General features: G+C 47.2%; 1 protein-coding gene across 2 annotated transcripts in view; it reads left to right on the top strand.

The window, feature by feature from the left end:
- LOC119964507 (tctex1 domain-containing protein 1) overlaps positions 1-12,342 on the top strand; it is a 33,969-nt gene extending 21,627 nt beyond the window's left edge. For both annotated transcript variants that reach the window (XM_038794080.1, XM_038794079.1), the window contains exon 3: positions 10,558-12,342. In XM_038794080.1, the coding sequence (XP_038650008.1) occupies positions 10,576-11,277 (702 nt within the window). In that variant the 5' untranslated portion in view covers positions 10,558-10,575 and the 3' untranslated portion in view covers positions 11,278-12,342. The remainder of the gene's footprint in view (positions 1-10,557) is intronic.
- Positions 12,343-20,364: the final 8,022 nt, after the last annotated feature.

Raw genomic sequence — 20,364 nt, 5'->3', positions numbered from 1 at the left:
CACATCCTTCTGGTAGTGTGGCAACCAGAATTGAATACTATACTCCAAGTGTGGCCGAACTAAGGTTCTATACAGCTGCAACATGAGTTGCCAATTTTTATACTCATAACCCGGCCAATGAAGGCAAGCATGCCATATGCCTTTTTGACTACTTTCTCCACCTGTGTTGCCCCTTTCAATGACCTGTGGACCTGTACACCAAGATCTCGCTAACTACCCTTGAGGGTTCTACCATACCGTTCTGTATATTCCCTACCTGTATTAGACCTTCCAAAATGCATTACCTCGCATTTGTCCGATTAAGCTCCATCTGCCATCTCACCGCGCAAGTCTCCAAACGATCTAAATCCTGCTATATCCTCATCACTATCCTCATTGCTATCTGCAATTCCACCAACCTTTGTGTCGACAGCTTCTATTGTAGCTTGCCTTATTGGACTGCCAGCTTGCTACAGCTCACATTGAGATGCTGCTCTCTACAGCTACGGCATATAGGCCCACAACTCCTCGAAGTCATCCTCCAAGCTCATCTGATGTGTCCTCAATGGAAACTCAGCGTGCTCAACCAAACAAGACTTGAAGTTGGGGATGTCACTCATAAAAGCTCCAGTATAGGAAAATGAGCACTCAAGACAGGCAGTAAGGGCTTGAACAAGGAAGATCAGTCTTCGTGTGTGAATGCTGACATGATGTGTTTGATAAATTTGTTTTTAAAAATATATTTAGAGTACCCAATTCATTTTTTCCAATTAAGGGACAATTTAGCGGGGTCAATCCACCTACCCTGCACATCTTTGGGTTGTAGGGGTGAAACCCACACAAACATGGGGAGAATGTGCAAACTCCACACGGAGAGTGACCCAGAGGCGGAATCGAACCTGGGACCTCAGCGCCACGAGGCAGCAGTGCTACTCACTGCGCCACCATGTTGCCCTCAATAAATTTGTTTTTTGATCTGAATTTTATGTTGGTGTTTTCACACTGATATGAGGGCAAGATCCATAAGTTTGAAGAGAAGGAAGACATTTGGATGATGTCGCTGAGAAGAGTGGTAAGAATATCAAACTGTTTGGGAATGCTAGTTACGTTGAAGTGTTTACTTTGATGAGCTTATCTCTTAGATCGCAGGTTGATAGTGAATCTTTTGGCCACTGCCTCTGTTCCTCTCCCTTGTACATCTTACTGCACAGCTGGTAATGAGAGCAGATGCCATACGATAGAGAAGTTGTGTGGCACGCAATAACAAATTTGGACATCTATTCAGGACTGTACTGTAAAGCTCCCAAATATACCAATTGTTTGTTGAAAACATGGGAATTGACATATCTGTTGCTGATTATTGTTTATTGTTGGTGGGTGTAAATTCGGGAGAAAATGTGAAAAAGGAGGAGAATAAAAAAAATAAAAAGAAAATATTCCTTTTGCATACTTACAATGACTTTGTGCAATAAATGCAGGGCTCTAATTTAAATACATTATACATAGCTAATAGGAAGGACTTCACGTTCGGCAGCTCCCGCTATTTAGGGACTTTTGGGCCGTTTCAAGGGCCCCAAACGGCGCTGTTTTAACGCATCCCGGTGAGGGAAGGTACCTGGAGGAACTTGTCCCACACTATATGGTGCTCACCCGGAGTGGGACGAAGAAAGAAGCTGCAGCAGCTCCCCAAAAAAACGGGGGAAGGAAAACAAAATGGCGGCCGGCGCAACACCCGAGGACTGGTGGAAGTGGGCGCAGGAGCAACAGGCCTCTCTCCTGCGTTGTTTTGTGGAGCTGAAGGCTGAGCTGCTGGACTCCATGAATGCAACTACGAACAAGCTGCTTGGGACCCAGGCGGCCCAGGAGGTGTCTATCCGGGAGTTGCAGCAGCAGGCCATTGAAAGGGAGGAGGAGGCCGTGGTCCTCGTGGGGAAAGTGGAGTTGCACGAGGCACTTCATAAAAAGTGGCAGGACCGCTTGGAGGAGCTGGACGTTCGCACAAGGCGAAAGAATCTGAGGATCCTGGGCCTGGCGGAGAGGCTGGAGGGGTCGGATCTCCCGGCGTATGTGACCACGATGCTGAGCTCGTTGATGGGAGCGGGGTCCTTCCATTTGCCCCTGGAGCTTGAGGGAGCTCACAGAGTGATGGCCAGGAGGCCCAAGGCAAATGAGCCCCCGAGGGCGGTGCTGGTGCGGTTCCATCGATTCAGTGACCGGGAGTGTGTGCTGCGCTGGGCCAAGAAAGAGAGGAGCAGTAAATGGGAGAATTCGGTAGTGAGGATCTACCAGGACTGGAATGCGGAGGTGGCTAAGCGGCGGGCCGGGTTCAACCGGACGAAGGCGGTGCTTCATGCCAAGCAGGTCAGGTTTGGAATGCTGCAGCCTGCACTCCTGTGGGTGACATACAAGGACCGGCACCATTACTTCGAGTCCCCGGAGGAGGCGTGGGCCTTTGTACAGGCGGAGAAGCTGGACTCGAACTAGGGTCTGGGGACATACTTTGGCCGTCGTTGGTTCCGCTGTTGCTGTTTTGTTTCAACTTTTTTAACTTCGACATGTGTGTTATGTCTGCTGGTTTTCTGTTTGCTCTGTTTACGGGTGGGTTTGTTTGTTGGGTATGGTTGTGGGGTAGGTGGGGAGTGTTGGGGGTTTGTGTTCTATATGTTCTCTTCTGTACGGGGCTGGGGATTGAGGTGAAACTGGATTTTGGGGAACTGCGTCAGAAGGGTGGGGTGTGGCAGTGTGAAAGCGCGGGCTTTCCTCTGGTTTCCTGCGCTGCGGGGCAGGGGGGGTGGAGCTGGCGGTGGGGGCGGGGCCTCTACGGGTCTTCTTTCCCGCGCTGAAGCAATGCCAAGGAGGTGTGGCAAGAGGGGGATGACCCCATGCCGGGAGGGGATAGGTTTTGGCGGGAGCTGCCGGGGTCAGCAGAAGTCAGCTGACTCACGGAAGTACCATGGAGGGTGCGTCGCGGCTGGGAGGGGTCCTAGCCTGGGGGGTGGGGGGGGGGGGGGGGGGGGGGGGGGGAGATACCGGGTTGCTGCTGGAATGACTAGGAAGGAGCCAGTGGGGGCCGGGGGGGAAGAGGAGAGGCGTTATCGCCACGGGGAACAGGTCGGGCGGGGTGTGCTGGCTTGGGGCGAACATCTGATAAGCTATGGCTAGCCGGCGGGGGAGGGGGGCGGGTTGCCCTCTGATCCGGCTGATTGCCTGGAACGTGAGGGGGCTGAACGGGCCGGTTAAGAGAACCAGGGTATTTTCCAATCTGAGGGGGTTGAAGGCGGACGTGGCTATGCTCCAGGAGACCCACCTGAAGGTGGCGGACCAGGTTCGTCTGAGGAAGGGGTGGGTGGAGCAGGTTTATCACTCAGGATTGGACGCGAAGAACCGGGGGGTGGCAATTCTGGTGGGGAAGAGGGTGGCGTTTGAGGTGGCTGAGGTGGTGTCGGACAAGGAGGGCAAATATATTATGGTGAAGGGTAGGCTGCAGGGAGAGAAGATGGTGCTGGTATATCCCCGAATTGGGATGATGCTGGCTTCATGAGGCGATTGTTGGGCCGCATCCCGGACCTGGAGGCAGGGGGCCTGATCATGGGGGGAGATTTTAACACAGTGCTGGATCCCCCACTGGACCGGTCCAGTTCAAGGACGGGTAGGAGACCGGCAGCGGCCAAAGTGCTCAGGGGATACATGGACCAGATGGGAGGGGTGGATCCCTGGAGGTTTGGGAGACCGAGAGCGCGGGAGTATTCCTTTTTCTCTCATGTCCATAGGGTTTATTCCCGGTTAGACTTTTTTGTCCTGAGCAGGGGATTGATTCTGAGGGTGCAAGATGCCGAGTACTCGGCCATAGCGATTTCGGACCATGCCCCGCACTGGGTTGATCTGGAGATGGGAGAGGCGCGGGACCAGCGCCCGCTCTGGCGCCTGGATGTGGGGATGCTGGCGGAGGAGGAGGTGTGTAAGAGGGTTCGGAGAAGCATTGAGGGGTATCTGGATACCAATGATATGGGGGAGGTCCGGGTGGGGATGGTCTGGGAGGCTCTGAAAGCAGTGATCCGGGGGGAGCTGATATCCATCCGGGCCCATAGGGAAAGGAGGGAGAGGAAGGAGAGGGAGAGACTGGTGGGAGAGCTCCTGGATGTGGACAGGAGTATTGCGGAGGCACCGGAGGAAGGGTTGCTGGGATAACGGTGCAGTTTGCAGGCCAAATTTGACTTGTTGACCACCAGAAAGGCGGAGACACAGTGGAGGAGGGCGCAGGGCACGGTATATGAGTATGGAGAGAAGGCGAGCAGGATGTTGGCGCATCAGCTCCGTAGGCGAGATGCGGCTAGGGAAATTGGTGGAGTGAAGGATGGGGGTGGAAATGTAGTGCAGAAGGGGACAGAAGTAAACGGGGTCTTTAGGGACTTCTACGAGGAACTGTACCGGTCGGAACCTCCGAGGGAGAGAGGGGATGGAGAGCTTCATGAACAGGCTATGTTTCCCAAGGGTTCAAGAGAGGCTGGTAGAGGGGCTGGGAGCGCCGATAGAGTTGGAGGAGCTAGTCAGGGGAACCGGACAAATGCAGTCAGGTAAGGCCCCGGGGCCGGACGGGTTCCCGGCGGAATTTTACAAAAAGTATGCGGACCTGGTGGGTACCCTGCTGGTGCGAGCCTTCAATGAGGCATGGGAGGGGGGGCTTTTCCCCCGACGATGTCGCGGGCACTGACCTCTTTGATCCTGAAGTGGGATAAGGACCCCTTGCAGTGTGGATCATACAGGCCTATCTCACTCCTTAACGCAGACGCTAAGTTGCTGGCGAAGATCCTGGCTACCAGGATAGAGGATTGTGTGCCAGAGGTGATTCACGAAGATCAGACAGGATTTGTCAAGGGGCGGCAGCTCAACACGAATGTGCGGAGACTGCTCAATGTTATCATGATGCCGGCAGTGGAGGGGAAGCGGAGATAGTGGTGGCGCTGGACGCAGAGAAAGCGTTTGATAGAGTTGAGTGGGGTGGTGCTGGAGGGGTTTGGATTTGGGGAGGGATTCATCAAATGGGTGAGGCTGCTTTACGCGGCTCCGATGGCGAGTGTAGTCACAAATGGAAGGAGATCGGAGTACTTTAGGCTCTATCGTGGGACCAGGCAGGGGTGCCCCCTGTCCCCCCTGCTCTTTGCACTGGCGATTGAACCGCTGGCTATGGCGTTGAGGGAGTCAGGGAGATGGAGGGGTCTGGTGCGGGGTGGGGAGGAGCACCGGGTATCGCTGTATGCAGACGACCTGCTGTTATATGTGGCGGGCCCAGAGGGGGGAATGCCGGGGGTAATGAGCTGTTAGCGGAATTTGGGGGCTTTTTGGGCTATAAGCTAAATTTAGGAAAGAGCGCGGTATTTGTAGTGCACCCGGGAGATCAAGAGGAGGGAATTGGGAGGCTCCCTTTCAGGAGGGCAGTGAAGAGTTTCAGGTACCTGGGGGTGCAGGTGGCCAGGAGTTGGGGGACTCTCCATAAGCTTAACTTCACCAGACTAGTGGAGCAGATGGAGGCGGAATTTAAAAGGTGGGACATGGTGCCGCTGTCGTTGGCGGGCAGAGTGCAATCCGTCAAAATGACGGTTCTCCCGAGGTTCTTGTTCCTCTTCCAGTGCTTGCCCATCTTTATCCCTAGGGTCTTTTTTAAAAGGGTAACCAGCAGCATCATGGGATTTGTTTGGGCGCATGGCACCCCGAGGGTGAAGAGGGTCTTCTTGGAGCAGGGTAGAGATGGGGGGGGCTGGCGTTGCCCAACCTCTCGGGGTACTACTGGGCGGCCAACGTGTCAGTGGTGCGCAAGTGGGTGATGGAGGGGGAGGGGGCAGTATGGAAACGGATGGAGAGAGCGTCCTGTGGGGATACAAGCCTGGGGGCCCTGGTAACGGCGCCGTGGCCGCTCCCTCCCACAAGGTATACCACGAGTCCGGTGGTGGCGGCTACCCTCAAGATTTGGGGACAGTGGAGGCGACATAGGGGAGAAGTTGGGTGCTCGATGAAGGCTCCGTTAAGGGGGAACCATAGGTTCGTCCCGGGGAACATGGATGGGGGATTTCAGGGATGGTACAGAGCGGGCATTAGACAGCTGGGGGACCTGTTTATCGACGGGAGGTTTGCGAGCCTGGGGGAGTTGGACGAGAAATTTGGGCTCCCCCGGGAAACATGTTTAGGTATCTGCAGGTAAAGGCATCTGCTAGATGGCAGGTGAAGGGATTCCCTGCGCTCCCCGCGAGGGGGGTGAGTGACAGGGTGCTTTTGGGGGTCTGGGTCGGGGAAGGGAAGATATCCGATATCTACAATCTTATGCAGGAGGTGGAAGAGGCGTCAGTAGAGGAGCTGAAAACGAAGTGGGAGGGGGAACTGGGGGAACAGATCGAAGACGGGACATGGGCTGATGCCCTGGAGAGGGTTAATTCTTCCTCCTCGTGTGCGCGGCTTAGCCTCATTCAATTCAAGGTGCTGCATAGGGCCCACATGACTGGGACGAGGATGAGTAGGTTCTTTGGGGGTGAAGATAGGTGTGTCAGGTGCTCGGTGAGTCCAGCGAACCATGTCCATATGTTCTGGGCATGCCCGGCACTGGAGGAGTTCTGGAAGGGGGTGGCGAGGACGGTGTCAAGGGTGGTGGGATCCAGGGTCAAGCCAGGATGGGGACTCGCGATTTTTGGGGTTGGGGTGGAGCCGGGAGTGCAGGAGGAGAAAGAGGCCGGTGTGCTGGCCTTTGCACCCCTAGTAGCCCGGCGAAGGATTCTGCTACAATGGAAGGATGCGAGGCCCCCAAGCGTGGAGACCTGGATCAATGACATGGCGGGTTTTATTAAGCTAGAGAAGGTCAAATTCGCCCTGAGAGGATCGGTGCAAGGGTTCTTTAAGCGGTGGCAACCTTTCCTCGACTTTCTGGCTCAACGATAGGGTTATGGGACAGTAACAGCAGCAACCCGGGGGGGGGGGGGGGGGGGGGGGGGGGTTGGGGGGGGGGGGGGGGACGGGACGATGACTATGTTTGTTTACTTTATTTAAATTTGATTATTTAATTTTAATTTATGGTTAAGTTTTCTTGTTGGGGTGGGGGGGGTGGGATACATGTGATGTTACGGTTTGGGGGGAGTTGCGGGTGTTATGGGGCAGTTTGTTGCATATTATTACTTGTTGTTACATTTTTATATTTTCTGTAAAAAATTCCAATAAAAATTATTTTAAAAAAAAACATATCTAATAGAATGTTGCCAACATGTACTCTCACCAAAATGTGACGTCCTCTGTCAAGATGGGAGGCAGTGCGCTTCCATAAGTGTACATGCAATTCCTTCCCTCTGCTGTATAGCTAACTCACTTGTGCCATTACTTATTTTCTACACATTCTACATGGCTTAATACATTTACTTTAGTCATCACATATCAAAGTGCATTCTTCTAAGCTGAACTTCCTTCAGAACTTAATGTATATCAAAAGAGTGCTAATCATATATTATTATGTTTGTTTGCCAAAATTTCCTGTAATCTGCCTATGGAATTATTATTCTTCCTTCATCCAACTAACCACATTCTCACAATTTTGACGAAATACAATCTTATAGACTGGATCTCTCCAAATCACAGAAGCACAAGATTCAAGACAGTCGGTAGAGGATTTTTTCTTTTGTTGTATGTAAATTAACAACTGAATAACAAATACAACGAAATGCATCAGTATACCTCATACAGTGTCCAAGCTGAAGCAAGTAAATAAAGCAGCAGCAATGAAACAGCTGACAACAGTTTGCTCTCCGCCACTTAAGATCCTAATTTGTGTTGGTTCCCAGGTATAGAACAGGGCAGGAATTTTGATACCTGACAATGCACATACTATTTCTACCTCAACCACTTTCAAGCATTAATTGCTTCATTCCAATGGCTGATGCTGGAAAGAAAGAAAGAAAAAAATTACATTCATCTAAAATCTTTTACCCCAGGGGTCACAATGGCGCCATGGTTAGTACTGCTGCCGATAACAAAAAAAAAAAATTAGTACTGCTGCCTCACGGCGGCGAGAACCCAGGTTCAATCCTGGCTCCAGGTCGCTGTCCGTGTGGAGTTTGCACATTCTCCCTGTTTCTGCATGGGTCTCACCCCCACAACCCAAAGATGTGCAGAGTAGGTGGATTGGCCACACTAAATTGCCTCTTGATTGGAAAAAACATAATTGGGTACGCTAAAAAAAAATTTTAAATGAAAAAAAATCTAAAATCTTTTACATCCTCGGAACATCCTGAAGTGTGTTACAGCCAATGTATTACTTTTGATATAGAATCACTGTTAATTTGTAAGCAAACACAGAAGTCAATTCGGGGCAGCACGATAGCATGGTGGTTAGCATAAATGCTTCACAGCTCCAGGGTCCCAGGTTCGATTCCCGGCTGGGTCACTGTCTGTGTGTAGTCTGCACGTCCTCCCCGTGTGTGTGTGTGGGTTTCCTCCGGGTGCTCCGGTTTCCTCCCACAGTCCAAAGATGTGCGGGTTAGGTGGATTGGCCATGCTAAATTGCCCGTAGTGTCCTAAAAAGTAAGGGGGGGGGGGTTTGTTGGGTTACGGGTATCGGGTGGGTTTGAGTAGGGTGATCATTGCTCGGCACAACATCGAGGGCCGAAGGGCCTGTTCTGTGCTGTACTGTTCTATTTTCTATGTTCTAATATTCCCACAGAATGAAAGAAAATAATGACCAGTTTTTTGTTGGTGCCGATTGATTGATAAATACTAACCAGGAGAATTTATCCTAAATGTCTTTAAATAATTTAATTGGGTGAAATGTTCTAATTTTCTCGCAGAGTGGTGCAGCGGGAGGGAAAAACAGGTAGAAGTTGTCAACCACAAGTGCCGCTTACTCCAACATATTTTTAGGCTCTTAGAAAAAAGAAAGTGAAGGGTAGGTCCCATAAAGTCCAACTCCCTTCTCTCCTCCCTCCCCCTCACAGAACCTCCCCCCACAACAGAACTCCCCTCCATCCCCAGTCCACAATCCCAGGGAACCCCCCAATATGGAACTCCCCTTGCCCCACCATGGAATCCCCGCCATGGAACTCCCCGCCACGGAACCCCCACTCACAAAACTGTCCCCTCGTCTGCCCGGGCATGACCATTTTTTCCCTGGGGCCTGTACTCACCTGTGCACCTCCGGTGGGTTCTGCTTGACAGGTGCACGTTATTGGGGACCTGTCGTGTTTCAAGTTGTAGCGCTAACAATTATACTCAAAGCCGAGAGACTGGTTCAATAGAGGCTTTATTGTTGTACAATGTTGTCCCTCCATCTGCAACTGTAGACTAAGGGTCTGAGTGGCTCTCATGCATATTTATACACAAGCTCCCTGTGGGCGGAGCTAGCCGGCAGGGGCTTAAAAAAATTAATTGGGTACTCTAAATTTATTTTTTTAAAAGGTAGGAAAATAGCTGTCTATGTATAAAGAGGTTGTGCAGATGAATCCAGAAGGAACGTGTATCTAAGTAAGTTCACCATGAATCCTCATCCACCCAGACACGCCAGTGTTTTAAATTTGGCACAGCGCACAATCTATGTCCAAGAAAGCTGGGCAAGATTGTTTTTAATGTTAGAACGGAAAACATATTAAACCTTGCAGTTTCCACCCAGAAGGAAAGAAACAATTCAGACCAGTATTCTTATTTCCCCGTTTTACTGTTTTTTCCTGCTGTCAAAACTGGGTGGCAATTTCACTTCCACCCCACAATCTGCCTTCTTAAAGACTTGGCAATTCTTTCTGTTGATTTTAAGCACAGCCTATCTCACCTAAAAGGTCCCAAAGACAGTGCTGTGGCCTTCTCCAAGTGGTCGTTTATGATCTTGAGTCTGAGCAGTTACTGGGATACTCAGCTATGTGTCATCAAGAACATCCTCACCCCACTTTTATACACGCAGACTTGTCACATAACAGCCACCAGGAACTGTGATTCGCTAATTGCACTTCTCCCCCTTCCCCCACAACAACAGCATCCTCCAATTGAACAATTACATTATCCGTACTATTGCTGTTTATCAAATTAGTTAATCTAGCCAGCTGGAAACGTCCCAGTCCACATGATTCAGTACCACATTAAACAATACATTTACCTATATGAGCCATCAACTTTGCTAGAAATCCAATCCCTACTGGAAATCTTTATATTTTGTCCATTAGGTTTGCTTTTCTATCCTCCTTTTCTGCTTGTGAGAGAGGGTGATTGTTCCTGCATTCTGACCTCTATTCCAGTGATTTAGTTACAAGTCAGAACCAACGCTTAAAATCTTGACGCCAATAAGAGAAAAGCAAAAGTGCATAAAATGTCTAAACTTAGACCCTGCAACACAAGGAGGTGCGGAATGAAGCCCAAAACAAAGACTAGTGTGATTCAACACTGTGTCACCATTATATAAAAACACAGATGGCTGGAGAGATCTAGGAGTACAATCCTTTCAGACATGGAATAATACAGGAGATAAAAATGCATTAAAAGTAGGGAGGTTAAAAAAAAAACTCAGTAAAAGATGCGAGCTATTGATCAGAATGAAAGTTGATTTATCTTTTATCCTTTAAACAGATCGATATACAGTTTATCATGACTGCCAAGCAGATGCCTTTATCCCAAGAGGCTTTAGCACAGTTCAATCGGGCTCTGTCTGGGCACGTATTGGGACTGCGTCCTCGTGCAAGCTCCATTTCTACTCGCAGAAGTTCCCAGTCCATAGATGTTCATGCCAGCAAACATCACCTGCATCTGAAGAACATGGATGGAAGACCACATATCCCATCCAGAAAGAGTTCTATTTTAAGTAATGTCAATGTGCCTTTCTCTCGCAAAAGCTCTGTGATGCAAGGCAAAAGGCATTCCATGAGCTGGATGACCTCTGGCCAAATCAGTTTCTCTGGATTGCCTCTGTATCAACCTATCAGGGAAGTAAAGTGTGAAAATACTTACAAAGCCCAGCCAGATGAAGGCTGCAAGTTTGATCCCGACAAGGTCCAGAAGATCTTGGAGGGAACTCTTTCAAGCTATTTGGCTGACAATAAATATAACCCTGTAACATGTGTACAGCTAGTGCAGAATTTGACAGATCATATCAGGCTGAAAGTGAAAGATATCATTGTCCCTAGATATAAGCTGGTCTGCAATGTGATACTGGGCCAGATGAATGATCAGGGAATACTGGTTGTCAGCCGTTGTCTGTGGGATACAATGACCGACAATTTTGCAACAGCTACTTTCAAAAACTCATCACTTTTTGCTGTTGCAACTGTGTATGGTGTATATTTTGAGTAACTTAACTAACTTAAACATAGCAGACTATTTGATTAGTGATCTATTTAGTTGCCTAAAACCTAACCTACATATGATACTGATTAATGAGGCTATATTAAATTTTAATATAATTATGTTGCAATTATCACAATGTTCAATATTGCATTATGATTGATGCTTTGTTATATATGGGAGCATAACAAACTGCTTCTTGAGGTTGGTAGATTCCTTACAAAACCATTGAAAGCAGAATTAGGCTATTGAGTTGGATGATCAGCCATGATCGTGATAAATGGTGGAGCAGGCTCGAAGGGCCAAAAGGCCTCCTCCTGCTGCTATCTTCCATGTTTCTTTTATATCTTGGTTACAGATATGCACATATCTTAAGGAAAAGAAGGTGGGAAAGTTGGAGGAAAGGTTAATCTGGGATACCTTCGTAGCCTCCAAGCCCATGAGTGACAAGGAGAAAGGGCCAAAAGCAAATGGCCTCTCTGCTTCTTTGGATAGAGTGGTGATTACGCAATGCATGAATATTTGCACTTAATTTAAATTAGACATAACAACCTATCAAATACTCTAATCCTAGGAATCTATAGCTGTAGATTAGTGCAAATCATCCTTACAAGCACCTACACCCATGCCATATCAAGACCAAGGAAGCAAACATAAAAATAGGATTAGGAGGAGGCCATTTATTTCCTTCAGCCTGCTCTGTCATTCAAAATGATTAAGTCTGATTTTCTACCTGAACTCTACCTTCCTACTCCCCACATCCTTTGATTCCCTGAGAGATCAAAAATCTATCAATTCCAGTCTTCAATATAGTCAACGATGAAGCATTCACAATCCTCTGGAGTAGGTGAATCCAATAATTCACAACCCACTGAGTGAAGCAATTTCTCTCATGTTCTAAATTCCCCAACCAAGGCAAAAATTCTCGCAGTGTCTATCCTGTCAAGCCACTTCAGAATTGTGTGTTTCAATGAGATCACATCGCATTCTTCTAAACCTTAGAGAACTTGGCCCAATTTATTCATTCTCATAGAGGTCATAGAACCATAGAATTCCTACAGTGAAGGAGGCTATTCAGCCCATCAAGTCTGCACTGACCCTCTGTAAGAGCACCCGATCCATGCCCAAATCCCCGCCCTATCCTTGTAACGCCACCTAACCTGCACATCTTTGGACTCTAATGGGCAATTTAGCATGGCCAATCAATCTATCAATGCACATCTTTGGACAGTGGGAGGAAACCGGAGCACCTGGAGGAAACCTGGAGGAAAACCACATAGACACGAGGAGAACATGAAAACTCCACATCGACAAGTCACCCAAGGCCGAATTGAACCTGGTCCCTGCCACTGTGAGGAAGCAGTGCTAGCCACAGTGCCACTGTGTCGTCCCAAAGTCATGGAGCTTTATATCTCAAAATTAGGCCTTCAGCCCATTGGCCCAATCTCTCATCACAGGACAACCCTCTCATCCAAGGATCTAGTCAACCTGTTCGTGTGGAGTTTGCACATTCTCCCCGTGTCTGCCTGTTTCATCCCGGTGCCCCGGTTTCCTCCCACAGCTCAAAGATGTGCATGTTAGGTGGATTAGCCATGCTAAATTTCCCCTTAAGGTGGAAGGGCAGCACGGTGGCACAGTGGGTTAGCCCTGTTGCCTCACGGCGCCGAGGTCCCAGGTTCGATCCCGGCTCTGGGTCACTGTCTGTGTGGAGTTTGCACATTAGAACATAGAACATAGAACAGTACAGCACAGAACAGGCCCTTCGGCCCTCGATGTTGTGCCGAGCAATGATCACCCAACTCAAACCCATGTATCCACCCTATACCCGTAACCCAACAACCCCCCTCAACCTTACTTTTTTAGGACACTACGGGCAATTTAGCATGGCCAATCCACCTAACCTGCACATCTTTGGACTGTGTTTCTCCCCGTGTTTGCGTGGGTTTTGCCCCCACAACCCAAAGATGTGCAGAGTAGGTGGACTGGCCATGCTAAATTGCCCCTTAATTGGAAAAAATTAATTGGGTACTCTAAATTTATTTTTTTTAAATGTTGGAGGCTGGGGATTGGGCCTTGGTAGGGTGGCCTTTCGAAGGGTTGGTCCAAACATGATGGGCCGAATGGCCTCCTTCTGCACTGTAGCGACTCCATGATTTTATGAACCTTGGCTGTACTACCTCCAAGGCAAGTATATCCTTCCTTACAAGGATAAAAGTGCACATAATTCTCCAGCTGTGGTTCTGTAAATGCTTGTCTATCCATATTTATGTAATTGATCAGTTCGTAACATCAAGCTCCTGTTTCCTAGCTTGGAGACACCAACCACAAGAGGCATAACCAAAAAGATGAAAAGCACACCACCTCTTACCTCCTTCCTCCTGCCCTCTCATTTCCCCTGCAAATTAGCACTTGCACTAATTTCCTCATATTAGCATTCACTAATGAAGCACTCTGGGCCGGATTTTCCGATTTTGAGACTATGTCTGGAGCATGTGGCTTGTCTTACGACCAAAAAGTTAGTGCCACCCTCGCACCGATGCTCCGCTGTACAACATGGCGCCGGTCGTGCACGGACCCGGCATGCCAGATAGTCTCCCCCTGTAACTCCCTCGCCACCTCCGGGCCACCCCCCACCAGTCCCCCCCAGCCCCCACCGAAGCCCCTCTGGCCAGTGGAATGGCTCCCTATCTCCACAAACTGTGGCAGCGCTGGACACAGTCCGCAGCCGCCACGCAAGGTCCCTGAAAGCTGTGAGCATAAGTGAACGACACCGTCGGGAAGTCGGCCCATCGGGGGCGGAGCACTGGGGGAGGGCCTCAGGTGATATCCTGAGGCCGCCCCAACGGCGTGCAGCGTACTCAGCGATTACACCATTTTCGAGGGGCGGACCATCCAAAAAATGGCGGCGCTTCCAATTTCGGCGTAAAAACGGATTCTCCGGCCAATCGCCAAACGCGTTTTTGATGTTGGCAATCGGAGAATCCCGCCCTCTATCTCTCAATCACTCTGTGTTTCAGATTCTGTGCAGTAGCTAACACTCCCTACTTACAGAGAGAGCTAAAGACTCACATGCAAGTTACAACTACGAAAACATGAACCCGCTACAGGACACTGGTTCAGTTGATCACTTCCAGCAGATTGACAGTTAACTGCCACTGTCAGGATTTTCTTTCTCTAGGTATCTTAATTAGCTTTCAATTTATTTTGCAGGTTTAGTGTTTTTGAAGTCAAATTTTAAATGTTAACCTAAATTACAGCTTAGGAAATACAGACCAGAGAGATCCCATTTGCACCAAATTCCTGGCAGTGGCATTCGGTTTACGAAGCACTTTGTTCCCCGATCACTCTGTGTTTCACACTTTTTAACCTGCTTCCAGTTTTGCTGCTGGCATGCTCTAATCAATCAATTGTGTGGAACTAGAAACTGGCCGAAGGTAACCCAGTCTCCAATTTTCCATCCGCTGGAATAGATAATGTGTTTGTCCCCTGCAAAGTCTTCTTTTGAAAGAGCAATTACAATTGGAAACAATTTTCCCAGGCTTATCAAGTTTTCATCAGACTGCTGTCAGCACAGTTATTTTTATGTGCAGAATAGCCTCAGAACAACACTTTGCTTCCAACTGCTCAAGTGTAGTTTTGCTGAAGGAGTTCAATAACATACCCTTCTCAGGCATATTTTAATGTTTTGTTGTGTGTGTGATGACAAGTGAAACACCTGCAGGGGTTGGGTGCTGAAAGTATGCAAATCAATAAGCGCCGGGGGTTCACAGCTGTTCTTTGATTCAAATCCTCACTTGGCCATATAGATAATTTCCAGAGAACAGGGTGGACAATTTTCTAAAACGTCACCAATACATTAATGTCTACTTTACAGAAAGGAAATGTGCGTCAGCCAGACATAATGCCAACAGCTGGTAAAGTATTCTGAGGGAAGAGTGCACTGGTTGGGTTTAATTGCTATGGGGAGTAAATTATTCTGTATAATTAGACAGACTTTGCCTCTGTTACCGGCAAAATCTTTAACCTCAAAGCATTTGCACAAACACGTGTTATGGAAAATGTACAAAGAGTCCAGAGAGTTGAATGGTAACTTAAAAAACTTTATTTGCGGCATTGTGAAATATTGCATATCTAGCGATATTCAAGCAAATAGCCTTGGAGACTGGTAGCTCTTCTGCTTTGGAAACCTTTAACATGTTCTCATGTTTGTATGTCAAATGCATAGAGCAAAACTTTGATGCTAGAATATAAACTTCACTAATAAGAGTGTAGATTTTGTCATGTCTTGAGTCTGGTGCATAAATTACACCTGTGCGTAAGTAATGTTTCACTGTTGGCATTTTATTAAAGATTTCCTATGTATTTCTATCTATTGTGTATTTCTGAATTTTGTTGCCTGCAGGCCGGGACATGTGAACCGCAAGATGTTCACCTCATATAAAGAAGACCATCATTGTGCTTGCAAGCCACTAAAACAATCTATTGGGAAAGTGACTTAATTAGAGTTTCTGTCTGCCTTATATGTAAAATCTCCCCCCCCCCCACCTTTTCCACGCCACCCCCCCCCCGAGCCAAAATTCACTTCACTATGTCTAGAATTGATAGGTGTGAGCTGCCTACAAGGGTGTTTACAGTATCCCCAATGTGTGTAGGGATGCTGCTTAACCTTAACTACCTAGACCAGTGATGGGCAACCTACAGCCTGGGAGAAACATGCGGCCGATCTGGGTTTTGAGTGAGACCCACGGGTTTTTTTTTTTAAATTTAGAGTACCCAATTCATTTTTTCCAATTAAGGGGCAATTTAGCGTAGCTAATCCACCTAACCTGCACATCTTTGGGTTGTGGGGGTGGAACCCACGCACAGGGCCGGCCCAAGGCACCGGCAACTCGGGCAGTCGCCCGGGGCGCCATGTGCTAGGGGGCGCCAGAGACTCGGGTCCCGCGCATGCGCAGTTGGGCCGGTGCCAACCAGCGCATGCGCGGGCCCAAGGGCGGCCCCCTCCGCCCCCCCTTCCGTCCGCCCCCCCCGCCTCGGGCCCGCCCCCCGCCCCCGCCTCGGGCCGGCCCGCCCCCGCCTCGGGCCGGCCCGCCCCCGCCTCGGGCCGGCCCCGCCCCCCCCCCCGGCCCCGAAGGGCGCCCAAGTTCAGCTTGCCCAGGGCGTCAGCAACCCTAGGGCCGGCGCTGCCCACGCAGACATGGGGAGACTGTGCAAACTCCACACGGACAGTGACCCAGAGCCGGGATCAAACCTGGGTCCTTGGCGCTGTGAGGCAGCAGTACTAATCATTGCGCCACCGTGCTGCCCCACGGGATATCTTGCTGAGCATTGCTCACGCGCCTGGTTGCCACATTCTGATTTCCGTCCGTGTAGTTTTTAATCTTACTGGAATGACTGAAGTGATATGCACATAAAGCAAGGGCAAGTGAGGTGCATGCTGATTGCTCACAACATTGTGAGAGACTGTGAAATGGAAGTGGGCCTGTCGAAGTCAACTGCTCGCCATTCTTAAAGTTTAAGCCTAAGAGTTTTCTTCATACAGATTTCCGATTATTCCTCCATGGTCACAAACACACCAAATTGAATGCGAGTTTCTATTTTGTGCATCAGATTTTGCAGTTGGTATCCCATTTGTAAACTATGGTTTGAAATAAGTGAACTGAGGAAGTAAACCAAGAATAAGAAGGATGAAGAAAAGAATTCCAGAGTGGTGTGGAAGGAAATCCACTTATATCAATGAATGTAAAATCAGGAACGCTTTTAAAATTTATCACCTTTGTGAACTATTCTATTCCATCAATTTTCCGTTTAATTTGGTTAAATGATCCATATCCCAGAAATACTCAAAGGAAGTCTAAATAAGAGATCATTATGACACTTTCCATTGGGATTTCTCAAATAGGGTTCCCTGGCACCCAAGGGTTTCCCCAAGCACACCTAAAGAGTCCCGCACAACTTTCAGGTTGTTTGAAAATTGTACCAAATTTTTCAACAAGATATATTGTTCTTACATTTAATGAAAACTCATCATTTATTCAATCAGTAATTTTATCTTATTTTTATTTTATAATATATATGGTGGGAGGAGGAGGAAGGGGAGGGGGTTGAGATTCCACAGAATTTCACAATACGTTATAGGGTTACCTAACCAAAAAAAGGTTGAAGACAACTGCTTTATACAAACTTATTCCTTTTCCACATGCATAAACTTATTTTGTCACTGTTTCTGCTCTAGGTAAGATTCAATATTTCTCTCTCTGAGAGGAGTCATTTTATATGATGATCCTACTTCGGCTTAGATTTTCTTTCTAACAGAGCAATTTCCTGGGCAGCACATACTCGTGCACTCCTATCTGCTCTCTTCTCCAGGATGGTCATATTTAAACAGTCACTTACCGTCCCAACTCCTGCCTTTAGTCACGGCTCCTACTTTTAGTTTAAAATCAAAACACAAAAGGGGAAGAAATTTAAAATCTTCCGCATGAGGTCAGATTAAAGCGAGGAAGGGCGTTTCCACTTAAATCTTACAACAGTGGAGGAGTTGAGCACAGCATGGCAGGATTGCCAACAAGAGGAAAGGAATGGAAGATGCTAGAAAATCTGAAACAAAAGCAGAAGATAGTGGCAACACCCAGCAGGTCAGGTTATGTCTGCAGAGAGAACAGAATTCAAAAATCTCTGCACAGAGGCTGCCAGACCTGCTGAGTATTTCAAGCATCTTTTTTTCCCCCATATTAGAAAAGTTGACATTTCAGGTATAGCCACTTTGTCAAAGCTAGAAGATACTGGCTGTAGATTTTCCGGATTGCATCTCTAAAAAAAAAAAACTTACTCAGAAAGTTACACCTGTTTCTGTCATCTTACCGATAAGTTTACACCATAATCTCCAGTGGAGTTAATTTACCTACACTCAAACAAAAACGATGTAAAATATGCATTTATACAGTACCATTAATTTTTGCTATTGGTGGTGTGAGTGCAAAACGAAAGTACATTAGTTCTCAATCAGTTGCTATTCATCTTGCGCTCCAGATTTTGAACTTCAGCCTAAGCTCTCATTGTACTAATGGGTGCAGAGTCATAGGAATCATACATTTAAATCCTGACAAATCTGAATGAGTGGGTAGGGTGAAATTCAATCTTATTCAGTTCCTAAACTAACAAAACTGAAAAGGGAAGGAAAGCATTTATTTTAGAAACTATATTTTCCTGATTACATTTAATGTAGCAATATTTAACTAGCAAATACACCACTACAATTTGCACCTATATGCAATCTAATATATAATTTGTACAAATGTTTATGGAGTTCGGTTTCAGACATTTCAACTATACAGCAAACATGGGCCTGGCACTTGCTGGTTTTACAACAATAAAGCAGTCCTTTACTTCAGCAGAGAGTGAGAGAGTTCCTTCTCTCTTCAAGGTCTAATCACTTCTGCCCTGCTCTCAGAAGCATCGCACAGGAACCAATCACCGACTGTTGTCAGCCAGAATACTGTCCTTGGCCAACTCACAGGTTGCCAGCCAACCAATCGAACCAACTTCCTCCAAAGCCGGTTCTTAAAATTCCCTCGGCACCAACAAGTCTGGATTCTCAAACCCTGAAACACACTGCCCTGACTAGCGGGCTGCCTCAACTTAAGTCCCCTGCTTAAAGGTGCATTCCCATTATGAGTGCAAGGACCAAAAATAATTAAATAAAACAAACAAAAGAAAGGACTCTAAGACAGAGAACAATACATCACAGAAGTCATTGGCTCATCGTGTTTGCGCTGGTTGTTTGGTAGAGCCATCCAATTAATCCCACTCATGGTCCTGCTCTTTTCCCATAGCTCTGTGACATTTTTTTCAATTCAAGTATTTATGCAATTCTATTTTAAATGTTACTTCTGAATTTTCTTCCATCACATTTTCAGGCAATGCGTTCCAGGATACAATTGTGGAAAAAAGATTTTCTGTCACTTTTGTTTCTTTTAGCAAGCTACTTAAATCTGGTTAACTTTGTCCTCTGGATATTGACCTTTTCCCACTGGAAACAGTTTCTCCTCATTCTTATCAAAAGTATTCATACTTTGAACTTCTACTGCTCAAAGGAGAACAACCTCAACTCCTCCAGTTTCTTCACATATCTTTTATCCCTTTACCATTCCAGTAAATTTCTTTTTGCATTTCTGGGTCAAACAATCTTGTTGAATAATCTTGATACCCTAGTCATTACCTGATGATCTGTAATAGGGACATATATTGATAGTGTTATCAAACTCATGGACAAAGCTACCCTGGTGTAGAAACAGATCTATAGATAACAAATTAACTTTGACAGTAAATTCCAAATGAAACAATTTGGGTTCTAGAATCTAGTGTGAGAGTACAAAGTAACTCTTAATGGCCTTTATCATATTTAACATGTCACTTTATGAAAAGTGCTTTCTAAATTTTTTGTAACTATAAACAATACTCCAAATATTTGCCTAATTACATTGTTTGGAATATGACAATATTAAAATTCATCTGTTGTATTGCTTACAGCCAGTAATAAGGCTTACCATAAGCAGTCCCATGAAGACAACATTCTCTTAAGTTAGTAACCTTCCCTAAATTATGCGGTAATTATGAAACACGTGGCAGTACAGTCCCGAGGAAAGAAATACATATTCCACTATTGGCAAATGACATTTGTGTAAAGCTATTGCACCATTGAGTACTTGATGGGGAGCCAAGAGCAAATACAACCAAACGTGTTGAACATTATGTAGTGGTTAGTTATTGCATCAGACACAAACAAGGGCTCTAATCAATGACTTGTGTCAGATCACCCATCTACCAGGATGAGTTTTTTGTTTTATTTTATAAATTTAGAGGACGCAATTATTCCCCCCCCCCCCCCCAAAAAAGTAAGGGACAATTTAGTGTGGCCAATCCACCTACCCTGCACATCTTTGAGGTGTGGGGGGTGAAACCCATGCAAACACGGGGAGAATGTGCAGACTCCACATGGAGACCCAGGACCGGAATCGAACCCAGATCCTCAGCACCATGAAGCAGCCGAGATAACCACTGCACCACTGTGCTGCCCCAGGATGAGCTGAAGCT

Source organism: Scyliorhinus canicula, chromosome 4, assembly GCF_902713615.1.
Source record: "Scyliorhinus canicula chromosome 4, sScyCan1.1, whole genome shotgun sequence".
Lineage (NCBI taxonomy): Eukaryota > Metazoa > Chordata > Chondrichthyes > Carcharhiniformes > Scyliorhinidae > Scyliorhinus > Scyliorhinus canicula.
The sequence above is the reverse complement of the archived record's forward strand: the minus strand, read 5'-3'. Positions and strand labels throughout refer to the sequence as shown.